The 12,597-nt window shown below is 50.0% G+C and overlaps 1 protein-coding gene across 3 annotated transcripts in view; it reads left to right on the top strand.

Annotated features, from left to right (window-relative positions):
• The window catches only part of vps13d (vacuolar protein sorting 13 homolog D), a 70,555-nt gene extending 58,233 nt beyond the window's left edge, over positions 1-12,322 (top strand). For all 3 annotated transcript variants that reach the window (XM_064297965.1, XM_064297967.1, XM_064297966.1), the window contains 3 exons: positions 5,765-5,896; positions 7,976-8,216; positions 8,810-12,322. In XM_064297965.1, the coding sequence (XP_064154035.1) occupies positions 5,765-5,896; positions 7,976-8,216; positions 8,810-8,941 (505 nt within the window). In that variant the 3' untranslated portion in view covers positions 8,942-12,322. The remainder of the gene's footprint in view (positions 1-5,764; positions 5,897-7,975; positions 8,217-8,809) is intronic.
• Positions 12,323-12,597: the final 275 nt, after the last annotated feature.

Below are 12,597 nucleotides of genomic sequence, written 5' to 3'. Positions count from 1 at the left end.
CACACTTACACACACGGACTCACAAATACACACTTACACACACGTACTCACAAATACACACTTACACACACATACTCACAAATACACACTTACACACACGTACTCACAAATACACACTTACACACACGTACTCACAAATACACACACACACACTTACAAATACACACACGATACACAAACACCTTAACACACGGATACAGATACACATCATACCGACTCAATACACACTCACAACACAAAACACACTTCCACGCACATACACTTACACCACCACATACTTATACACGACAATACACTTACACACACTACTCAATCTCATAACCACTTAAACATATCAACGATACTACAGACACCACACACGTTTAAATCCCCAACCCACCACACCAGTATTTATAAATACACACACATACACAAACTTACTAGTCCTGTGATGCAGGTAATTGCTCATACAAACACACATACACATGCTCAGGTACGTACACACACAAACCCACATAGACGTCCATACTCGCATATGCACACAGATATACACATTCACACATCAACACACACGCACACACACACGCACACACACACACACACACAAACACTTTAGCGCTAGTTCTGGTCTTTCTGATTTCCAGGATCCAATACAAACAAGCCTGTGAGGAACCAGTCAGGAATGAAAATGACCAGTATGTGCAATCCATTAATCATTCCAAAAGAACCCCTGCCACTAGAGCGTCCACACACACGATTCGTCAGAGTAATACTCGTTATTTTTGTCCTCCCTTTTCTAAAAGACTGATACAAGAAATAAAAACAACTGCTTTAGAGGAATGTTTGTCCGGTTTGCCTGCTGGTGCCTTACAGTCCTGGAGCTTGATATGCTGAAAAATATTTAAAACGTGCTGTTGCAGTGGGATTGAATGGAAACTTGAATTTCATTAAGATAACATTGTATGTTATGTAATCTCTCTGTTGTCTGTCAGCCTATCATATCTGACCTCTCCTGTCCTTTAATCTCCTTTCCTCTATCCTCCTCTCTTCTTCTCTTCTCTTTTCTCTGTCCTCCTTTCCTCTCCTCTCCCCCTGAGTCTCTTCTTCTCTCCTTTCCTTTATTCTCCTTTACCCCTCTTTATCCTCCTCTTCTCTCCTCTCCCCCTCTCTGTCCTCCTCTCCTCTCTTCCATCTGCTGCGCTCAAACCGCAAACAGGAAATAAACAAGTAAATGAGAAGCAGACGTCCTGGTGGCCCCAGGGGCGAGGGGAATTGTGGGATTTTCGAAGGTCCCTCCGCTCTGCTGCCCTGCTCGTGAACCCTCCCTCCTCTCGTCTCTCAGCGCACTCCCCCACACCCCCCTTACCCCCCGCCCCACCCTTTTCGGGTGTTTGAGTGAATAAGCATTTGCCCCCCACCCCCAGCTCAGCTGTCAGTTCGGATGGGAATTCTGTTTGCAGGCTGTACGGTCCTGCGCTACCACTTTCTGTAAGATCCGCCACGTCAGTCCTTCTGGCACATTTTTGGACACCCCTGGGCCTGACAGGGCGGGACAACGAGCATCGTGGGACCCCCAAGCCAAACGGACCCATCCCATGCCCCATACCCTATGTCTTTTTGACCTGTCCCGAATATTCCCAGACCTTCTGCGGTTTATATGCCTGACCCTCAGCAGTACATACAGGCTTCTCTGATCACCAGACTGCGTTACGCTTTCCTCCATTTTGCTGCATGTTCTGCACATGGAGCATGGAGGATGCTGGGAGCAGCCTCTCTGAGCTGTGGGGTAGAGTAACTGCTTCTCCATGGAACTGCCTTGACCACACAGGCCATTATCTTGAGTGAATGCAAGTGGCCTTTTATTGCTGCTTGCCTCCTGCAGAGAGTGATGCAAATGAGGGGGGGGGGGGGGAGAGAGAGAGAGAGAGAATACAGCCTGCCATGCATTTTGAGCTTTGAGCGTAAAAAAAAGAGGTGCAGATGTGATCAGTTTACTTTTAAATGCTTGCCCAGAGTTTGAACCTGGGACTAGAACTTCAGCGATTCAGAGCTGGAATTTGACAGTGAAACGGCTGGTCTGGGAACAGTTAGAGAGAGCGCTGGCCTTGGGGGCCGCCCCACGTGACGGACACCAGACGTGTAGCGCGGTCTGCGGGGCAGGGAGCTCGGCGGGAAGCGCTTCAAACGCGACGGCGGCTCCGTCTGAAGCCCGTATCGCGGTAAGGGCGAGGAGGACCAGAGGTTAGGGACCCAGCCCTCTGACTGGGGTTCGCCCCCCCTGCAAATCCTCCTGTCGGCTTGAGCCTGGCGGGGGACGGTCGCCGCGCGGTCCGAATGAAGCCGAGCAGGCCCCGCCCCCGGCGCTGGACGACCCGGCGAAGGCAGCGAGAGGGAGAGGCTGTTTGTTTGCGCCTGTTGACGGCGGTCTGGCCGGCCTCCAGGCCCTGCGCTGACCTGTTGATGAACCCTGCTGCTGAGCGCTGCAGTGGAGTGTGGGCCATTGTGTGAGCGCTCTCTGCTAGGGGAGGGGCGGGAGGGCGGGGGTGTGTGTGTGTGTGTGTGTGTGTGTGTGTGTGCTTTCATTTGGTGGATTACGGTCGTGTGTACTGTTCCTTTAAAAGACAAAGAGAGGGAAAAAGCTATTGACAAAGGAGGAGAAACGCAATTGTAAATTCTAAAAAGCAGGCTGTATTTGAGTTAGGCTAGGTTATTGTCACTGGTTTTTTTTTTTTACGTTATCAGTTCTTACACACATTCATAGCTTTGATATTGACCTCCTGTGTTTTATTGCTGGTGCGAGTCCAGTTCCCACATCGTCCCTCCGCACTGCTGCCTGTGGGTAACGGCATTGTCATTGTAGCCTCTGGGGTAGATGTGGGGATTGAGGTAAAAGGTTAGTAGGTAAAGTGACGAGCCCGCAGAGCCTGAATCGCCGGTTTCTCTCGTCGAACACACTCCCGTTCTCAAGCCGTAAATGCTCCTCGTCGGCTCCAGACCGCTGAAACGTCTCGCGGGCGATGCCAGGGGTGCCCGCCACCCTTCGGAGGAGGCGGGGAGGGAGGGGCAGTCCGCGTCGGGCGTCGGAGGAGCAGAGCGGCGGAGCACAGTGGCGTCTTTGTGAGTCCACTGGAAAGCATCGTCTGAAATGGAACCAGCGCAGGCCCAGATTCAAGCCAGATGTGTGAATTCCAGCCCAGCGCGGCGGCAGCAGCCAGAATACAGGTCATCCGCAGGAGAGAGAGAGAGAGAGGGAGAGAGAGAGAGAGAGAGATCCCAGATCTGGTCTGGCGCCGACCGCCCGTCCCGGGATTGCGATGACCCCCCCCCCCCCCCACCCGCCCCACAGAGCCCCCGCTCACCGGCACCGCGTCTGAACCCGACGGTCTTAATTAGGAGCCTTAATTGGGACGGCATGTGGGAGCGATCACGGGCGAGCGAGGCGGAGGTGGGGGGGACGCACCGCGCCCCGCGTGCGCTTGTTAAGTTTCAGATGAATCGCTAACTCCGCGGACGCAGTCTGATCTGGGCTGCAGATGTCAATTAGATAATTCCCTGACCTCAGTCAGGCTTCCATAAATCAGCGTTAGCGCTCCTCGCTACACCTTCCTCAAGTCATTCCCAGCCGCCATAAAAAGAGCTCGTAAATTTCGGTGGCTGGAAAAAAAACTGCAAAACAAATGCTGTGACAATCCCCAAGTCCCTGAACGGAGAATTTTTCTTTCTTCTTTTTTCCATTCGGCCAAAATCGCTATGCAATAAGACAGATGTTGAAGAAGCATAGGAAAGTGCCTGCACAGAGAGCATTACTAAACGCATCTCTGTCCCTGGCCTTGACCTTCACACTTTGGAAGCGAAGTGAAATATAAGGGAATGAGGACAGTCGTGTTAGTGCTGCCAGAGAGCGCGGGGTCAGTCACTGAGCAGGCCGTGCTCAGGCCTCGGGACCCAACCTCGCGAGTTTCCTCCTTCCACAGGGGAGAAAAAAAACGACAGGGCGAAACATCGTTTTAACAGACGCAGGACGGAGCAGAGTCTGGGCAGCTCCAGAAAGAGGCTCGCTCTCAGCACAGCTCTTAGTGGTGGGATGTTTCGTGAAGCGTTGTGTGATTAATGGTGAGTTTGAGTCGCAGTGATTCCTGTAAAAGCACAGAGCCGCTCTCTTATCCCTGATCAACGCTGGGCTGTGCTTTGTGAGGGCTGGCTGGAAGATCTGATGCATTTTGTTCGAGTGCCCTTTCCACATTTTATTAAAATTCTTTGCAGTTTATTTGACCGAGACAATGCACATTAAGAACATTTCTATGAATGTGCCATTGTTAGCCTGGGGGCTTAATTTCCTCTGGGCTACATGTTTTTGGGTGTGGGAGGAAACCCTCGTCAGCGCTGGGAGGACGTGCAAACTCCAAGCAGAGAGGGTCTGGGACGGCCAGGGGCTCGAACCCTGAACGAGGCGACGGTGTTAGCCACTGCGGCACCGCGCCGCCAAAATAATTCAGTCATCTTCTTATGATTTGGTTTGATGCAGTGAATTTTGGCTGCAGAGCAATCACCGTGATTGAGCATCCTAATGAAACTGCCCTTGAAGTGTAGTTTATCATGCACGCTAGTGAAAATGTGTTGCTCTTTGGGTGAAGTTTTGATTTGTTACCCAGGTTTTAGTTTACAGCGTGTATGTGTGCGAGTGCGCATGCTTGCGTGCATGTTGACATCATTGCAATAATCAGCACATCCCACAAGCTTTTGAAGTGTGTTTGTCCAATTGAGTTGATAGGCTGCCATTTGCTGCGTCTGATTTGTATGGAGTCTGTTTCCCTCCGTGTCTGTGCTGGTTCGTGGGGTTGTGGTTTCCTGCAGAGTTATGATCATTGCAGACCTATTAAATCAGCACATCTTCAAAGGAGGATGATGAGAAGCATGGAGGCCGAAGCTAGCGCTGCTGTAACGATGGTAACCTAGCTGGCTTGTGTTGCTTTGAACACTGTGGAGTCAAAGGGTCAAGATAAATATAATGCAACTGTGCAGCTGTTGAAACACAATGTTATGATTATGAATGTAGCCTTGACAGTTATGACCATGGCATCTCTGTACAATGCATCTGTGCATGATTGTATGTCTGTGTGTGTTTATGTGATTGCCAGCGTTTGTATAATTATGAATGAGTGTGTGATACATATTTTGTATGCCTACAATAACATAGGGCCTGGTGTGTGTGTGTGTCTGTGTGTAATATATATGTGTAACATGTCTGTGTGTGTGTGTGTGTGTGTGTGTGTGTGTGGATGTGTGTGATATGGTTGTGTGTTTAATATATGTGTGTGTGTGTGTGTGTGTTTGATATGTATGTAATATATGTCGGTGTGTGTGTGTAATATGTCTGTGTGTGTGTAATATATGTGTGTAATATATGTCTCTGTGTGTGTTTAATATATTTGTAATATATGTCTGTGTGTGTGTAATATATGTGTGTAATATTTGTGTGTCTGTGTGTGTGTAATATATGTGTGTAATATATGTCTGTGTGTGTAATATATATGTGTAATATTTGTGTGTCTGTGTGTGTGTAATATATGTGTGTAATATATGTCTGTGTGTGTGTAATATATGTGTGTAATATTTGTGTGTCTGTGTGTGTGTAATATATGTGTGTAATATATGTCTGTGTGTGTGTAATATATGTGTGTAATATTTGTGTGTCTGTGTGTGTGTAATATATGTGTGTAATATATGTCTGTGTGTGTGTAATATATATGTGTAATATTTGTGTGTCTGTGTGTGATATGTACAGGCTGAGTGTGCAGAGGGTGAGGAAGCCGCGCTGCTGTAAGGGGCCTCAGGGTCTGCTCCCGCGCTTCTCCTCCTCCCAGGCTGACGGACAGGAGCAGCTCTTCCGCCTGACCGACAGCATCCACTCCGAGTTGTGAGTGCCTCCACTCGCCACACGCAAACATGCTTCCCAACACTCCACACCCAAACACGCTTCCTATCGCCCTGTACCCAAACACGCTTCCTATCGCCCCACACCCAAACACTCTTCTCATCGCCCCTCCTACTCAGCGAGAGGGTTATGGGCTGTGTAGTTCTCAGTGAGGGGGTTGTGGGCTGTGTAGCTCGCAGCAAGGGGGTTGTGGGCTGTGTAGTTCACAGTGAGGGGGTTGTGGGCTGTGTAGTTCACAGCGAGGGGTTGTGGGCTGTGTAGCTCGCAGCGAGGGGTTGTGGACTGTGTAGTTCACAGTGAGGGGTTATGGGCTGTGTAGTTCTCAGCGAGGGAGTTGTGGGCTGTGTAGTTCTCAGTGAGGGGGTTATGGGCTGTGTAGTTCTAGCGAGGGAGTTGTGGGCTGTGTAGCTCGCAGTGAGGGGGTTGTGGCCTGTGTAGTTCACAGTGAGGGGGTTATGGGCTGTGTAGTTCTCAGCGAGGGAGTTGTGGGCTGTGTAGTTCTCAGCGAGGGGGTTGTGGGCTGTGTAGCTCGCAGCGAGGGGGTTGTGGGCTGTGTAGTTCACAGTGAGGGGGTTGTGGGCTGTGTAGTTCACAGTGAGGGGGTTGTGGGCTGTGTAGTTCACAGTGAGGGGGTTGTGGGCTGTGTAGCTCGCAGTGAGGGGGTTGTGGGCTGTGTAGTTCACAGTGAGGGGGTTGTGGGCTGTGTAGTTCACAGTGAGGGGGTTGTGGTATGCCGCATGTCAGGCGCTTTCCGATGCCGTTAGATCTCGGGGGCGGGGCTGGAGCTCTCCCACGGCGACCCGTCGGCGGCTCTCTCAGTGTGAACCGGCGGGGAGCGCGGGAGGCTGTAAATCAAACTAATTAATTTGAGCCCTGACTCCCAAAGCCTGCGCCTGTCAAAGGGGGAGATCGTAAATATGTCGGGAGGTGCGCACCACGAAAAGACGGTTGGGTTGGGGGTTTTGGGGGTGTTTGGGGGGGGGGGTGTTAGGCGCTGGGTCGCGGCTGCGATCGGACCCCTGAGTCATTAGCTCGCGGCTCTGGCTCCCAGGCGTCCTGAGAGAGCTCATTTGTCACCCCAAGAGCTAATTAATCCAGATACAGAGACCCCCTGCCTCCCCGTGCGACCTTTCACCCCCAAGGTGTTAAACGGCCAATTACTCTTTTCAGCTTCTGTGTGAGCGAAGGGGAGAGCACACGCCGCCCCAGCCGCGAGCTCTGGCCTGGGGCGCACGCGTGTGCGTCTGTGTGTGTGTGTGCGTGTGTCTGTGTGTGTGTGTGTACGTGTGCGCGTGTCCCTTTGTGTGTCTGCTTGTGCGTATGTTCTGTGCACGCGTGCCGAGCCACTTTCCCAGTGTGGGCCAATCGCGTTTCTTCCCCTCAAAGAACACACTGTGTGTGTGTGCATGTGTGTGTGTGTGTGTGTGTGAGAGAGAGAGTAAATGGATACTGATGAACACACAGGCTCCTTTGTTTTTGCACTGCATAGGCTTAGAATCCCCATGTATCCAGAAGCTCAGAAGTAAGTTAACTTCTATACCGTAGATGGATGTGTTTTAACAGTGAGCCTACAGCAAACTCCTCTGGCATTCCAGAAAGCACATTCCATGGCCAACCATTTTGACGTTTCATTGTTCGCAGTCATTCAGTCCTCATTCAGCTGTCAGCTGAAGTCCAATTCCAAAGTCATGGCGCTTCTATGGGGAAAGCATATGTGGTATTGGACAAAGACTCATTGGTTATTAAATAATGAAGAATAATGTTTTTAATTATTGTCAGCCGTGGGGCTCCTTGGTTAGGGATCGGGTTGCGTTCCTCAGCCAGTGGTGAGTTGCGGGCGGATCAGAGTGCTCCAGCACTTCCCTGCACTGCTCCATTACCCAGAGCTCGTCCTCCCGCCAGCTTTCAGCAGCACTCAGAGGAAACGGACTTTGCTGGGCTTTACAATGTGCTGCGCACATGTTTGAATGCCCTCCCCTCCCCTCCCCGTTCCTTTTTTCTCTCTCACTCGCTCCCTCTCTTCTTTTTCTCTTTCATCTTCTCTCTCTCTCTCTCTCTCAGCTTCATCGCCGTGGAGCCCATCGACACGTACTGCGTGCTCATCTCCTCCAAGGTGGTGTACTTTCTGAAGCCGGGAGAGTACGTGGACCGCGAGGCCATCTTCCTGGAGGTCAAGTACGACGACCTCTACCACTGCCTGGTCTCCAAAGACCACGGGAAGGTGTACGTGCAGCTGACTAAGAAAGCGGAGAGCACCAGCAGCGGCGTGGCCATCCCAGGCCCCTCCCACCAGAAGCCCATGGTGAGAGGCCGTGTGGTGGGGGGCAGCCTTGTTTTTTTTGGGCACAGCATCTAGGTCCCAAGTCGCAGTGATTGTGGTCGCTGTTTATGTTTTTGATTAGAGAACATTGGGGCTCCCAGGTGTCTCTGTCGGTAAAGGTTCTCATCCAGAGAACAGGCAGGTCCTTGCAGTAGCAGATCTGAGCCTCGGCCCCAGCTATGCCATCAGTAAAACTGTGACTGGATGCCCGCAGTGCCCGGGCGCACGTGGCCTCGTGCCACCTGGGGCAGCCTGAGTTTGTAGGCCAGGGTTCCCGCCAAGGACTTGTCAGGTGCTCTCAGGGTTCAGAAGTTGTCAGAGAGACCGATAAGCCCATTTAATCGACAGTAGCTCTGTCTGTGGCATAGAGCTTGTGGAATTGTAACTGGCACACAAGGCTGTTCGGTGTGTGGATGCCGGTTGGCGTAACGGTAATGTGAGCGCCAAGATGGCCGATTCGTAAATTGTGATAAAAGGGGGTGTTTAAAAAGAGAAAGAATCGGTTTTAGTGACATGCTGTGCATTTTAGGGATAGATCGTTTGACCTTTATCCTGACCTCCATTTTGTGCTGTAGGTTCACGTGAAGACCGAGAGCCTCGCCATCAAAATCTCTCAAGAAATCAACTACGCCAAGAGCCTGTACTATGAGCAGCAGCTGATGCTGCCGCCCAATGAGACTGAAGATTACCTGCTGCTGGACTCCTAACCGACCAATCGGAGGGCAGCCAGGTTTCTCTTCTGTGCAGGAACTAATTAGCCAATGGTGGCATCTCCTGAAGGTATCTAGAGAACAGTCGATATGAAAGAGAAATGGAAAATGACGAAACCTACGAAGGGTTATTGCAAGGCACTTTATTTGGAATGAAAAGTAATGTGTCCACGCATCATGCAGGTCCCAAGAAGCACAGTTGTAAAATATAAAAATATGCACCTAGTATTATTTTATCAGGTTCTGTACGTGTAAAACAGAATAAGAGAGTACTATAAAGATATTTTATTTTACAGAGATGTTTATAAAATTGCTGGTTTGTGTGGGAATATATACATACATTGGTAGTGTTATGATTAGACGCCCTTACATGTACACAGACGTGTATATACACACATGCGCATATGCACACAGATTGACACAGTATGTATATACACAGATAGCAGTGTAACACTACCAGTCGTGTACATAGCGAGAATGGAGGTTTATATGAAGTTAAATGGGTTGTGGAATGCTGTATAAAACTGCCTTTAATTAAAATGCGCTATATATTTTTTTTCTTTGTGTATAAAATATTGGCTAGTTGGAGCCGTAAAATAAATTGCACTGATTCTGATGTGGGAGACACTGCAGCTGCTCTTGCCACTAATATAAGTAATCACACGAACACACACACACACACACACACACACACACACACACAGACACTCTGAGACCCCACAGTAGACCATGTGATGGGTGTGTGCATAGCTTTTTTTTTTTTTTTTCCTTCAGGGGTCATGAGACCCAGACATCAAAAACACTAGGCCTTCGTATTCATCTGGATTGTTGGACTGAAAACTGCGAATGGAATGTTGTGAAGCACATTAGCGTAACATGCTAACTTATCTCCTCTGCTAAAACACCAGTGCTCCGCAGTATCTACATTTTGTGCCTTTCATTAACGCAGCGAGACATTTTGGGCTGGATCACACCAAAAAAAAAACAAAAACACTTTGCTACTTTAGAGCCTTTAGACAAAATGAGAATTAGATCGTGTTCGTTTCAGGTCTTCCCCTGCCCTGGCATACACTGGCCTCCCAGAGTCACGCGTGATGTAAGTTTGCCGGTACAGACATCCTGGCGTTTCGTTAGATAACGCGTGCTGGCAGTGCTATCAGTTAGACCGCTCTGCAGCAGTCAGGACCGCACACCCCAGCACAGCCCTCTTCACTGTGCTCCCTGACGCAGGCTTCGCCAGCTCCAGAGAGGCGCGCGGCGTTCCTCTCCCTTAAAGGAGTCGCCAGCCGGCGGCACGGGCCGTCGGCGGGCGAGTGAAGGAAGGGCTCCTGGGAGTGTTTGTTTTTAAAGCAGCAGAGGACCTTCAGCGCACACCCCCTCTCTTTGCTCTGCGCTTGTTAAAACGGTAAAGGAATGCAAATATTTGATTCCAGAGCCCGCTCCGGAGGGTATGAATGCCAAGCACATTCTCACCCTAACCCCCCCTCATTCTTTCCTGAAGCTCAAGGATTACTGCAGTTTAGCTGCACGGGACTGGAGAACTGTGATCATTTGGGCGCTCCCCCACACGTGAATGGGCCACAGTGGCTGCCAGATGAACTTTATTAGCAATAACAGTAAGCTCATCATCGCGTCCGTTTGGTCATCTTTAGCTTTTGCTTAAGTGCTTCCAAGTGACCGTCTCTATCTGGCATGAGGAAAAGATTTCATGAGAATATTCGCAGGCAGTTTCGGAATGTTCCGTTTCAGAAGTTATATTTAACTTTTTTTTATATATTTAACACCCCAACCCCACATTCACCCCTGCCCCAACCCTGAAGGGACACCCCCCCTGCCTCCACCCCTGCCCCTGCCCCTGAAGGGACACCCCCCCTGCCTCCGCCCCTGCCCCTGCCCCTGAAGGGACACCCAGTCCTCACTTATCTAACTGATGACCCATTTCTGCCTCCTCTCCCCTGATCTCCCACTGCTGTCTGCACAACTGTGTCTTCTGGGTTCACCAGAGTTCAGCACAGTTACGCAACCTACCAGGAAACAATTTGGCAATAAATTAACTGCCTTGGAAGGTCCGGCAGGGAATTGGCACTTTGATGGCTTCAGAAGAGGGCCTCGCATTCTCTCCCAGCTCCTAACCCAACGCCCGACAGCTTTATAAATAACCTGAGACGTTAAAAACACAGCGTGAGTTATGTTTCTCCCACACATCTCTCTCCCTCCCTCTCTCACTGTTTGCCTTGTCCTCTAGCTAAAGGGGATCTTTGTTTTTTTAGGGGTTTTTTCACCCCTCCCTCCCTCTCTCTGTCTCTGATTCCAGAATCAGACCTTGCCTTTGTAATGCAAGGGTCTTCACAACAGTAACTCAGTTACACTCACAGGCGCAAGTCCCGCCCCCTGTGATGATGGGTCAGGTTGACAGTTTTCATGGGGCTGCATGGGGGAGTTTGCTGTGGCGCTGGTGCAGCAGGGTGTTGAACGCCTGTCTGTAGGCTGGAGGCTTAACGTGTGCGACACTCAGACGTCCCGCTTCATTGCAATTGGGATTCAGACGCTAGAGGAAAGGCCCACACTGCCAGGCGTCTTGAGCGATGAGCGTCGCCGTTCCGTGTCACACGCGTGCCGCGCGTTGCTCTTACGCGATTACTCACCAGCCCCCGCTTCCCTGTGGCGGGATGACCCCCCTCCTCTCGGGTCGGATTTTCCCCCCGCCGCCGCCCGGGACGCCCCTCGCGTTTCGGCAGAGGCGTCAGCGAGAGGCCGGCTTTGTCCCGCCCGCGTAGCGATGGCTGAGCACGCCGCGTTTGAAACGCTCTCCCTGTACCTGAGACCGGAGTCCTTCCCCTGAACTCTGCAGTGCTGCAGCTCAGCGCTGGCGCTCGAACCCCTGACCTACATACGCGAGCACATGACTCTGTGCATAAGGGAATCCAACTGGAAACCAGGGGGGAAGCTGACTCATGTATTTACGTAGCTCTTTAGATCCCTCTGTACAAAGAATAAGGAACATGAGACTTGGGGGATTTTTATTTTTTTCTCACCAAAGGAAATATGAAGAAGTGAATCCATGATCTCTCCATAAAGGGACTGCAGATTGAGGCTTTTTTAATCACTAAAAGGAACTGCCACTCAGCTAACCATGTTGTACACTAGTTAGGGACGTACTCAACACACACTGAAGCTCGCTGCTTTGTAGAAACGGTGTACAGAAGTCGTCGTCGTCATGCTAACGGAAAGAGTCTCAACACTGACCCACTTTTCAGCCAAGTTTGTGTGTCCAAGTCTACTGATTTATGTGAAAAATGGAAAATGATAATCTTGTGTTTTCTATGGTTTTAAAGTGTACATATTATAACGCTTGATAATAAAATGAAGTGTCTAAGGCTCAGGACTCTTGTTTTCTGTACACCTCTATGTTCATTGTGTTCTTAAACCCAGTATGGACTGTTGTTTTTCCATGTGAGATCACAGAAAATAGCCCTGGTATACTCTTAAATTAGCAAATATAGTTATCCACTCACTGTGAGTGTGTGGTAATGTGAGTGTGTTCTAATTTGAGTGTTAATGTGAGTGTGAATGTGAGTGTTAAAGATGTTTGTTTGAATAATACTTTATGTTTAGGCATTGTTTATGGATTATTTTCAGTTGGCAAATAATCC

The sequence above is a fragment of the Anguilla rostrata genome, chromosome 11, assembly GCF_018555375.3.
Source record: "Anguilla rostrata isolate EN2019 chromosome 11, ASM1855537v3, whole genome shotgun sequence".
NCBI classification, from domain to species: domain Eukaryota; kingdom Metazoa; phylum Chordata; class Actinopteri; order Anguilliformes; family Anguillidae; genus Anguilla; species Anguilla rostrata.
Note: the sequence above shows the minus strand (reverse complement) of the source record. Positions and strands in the feature narration are given on the sequence as shown.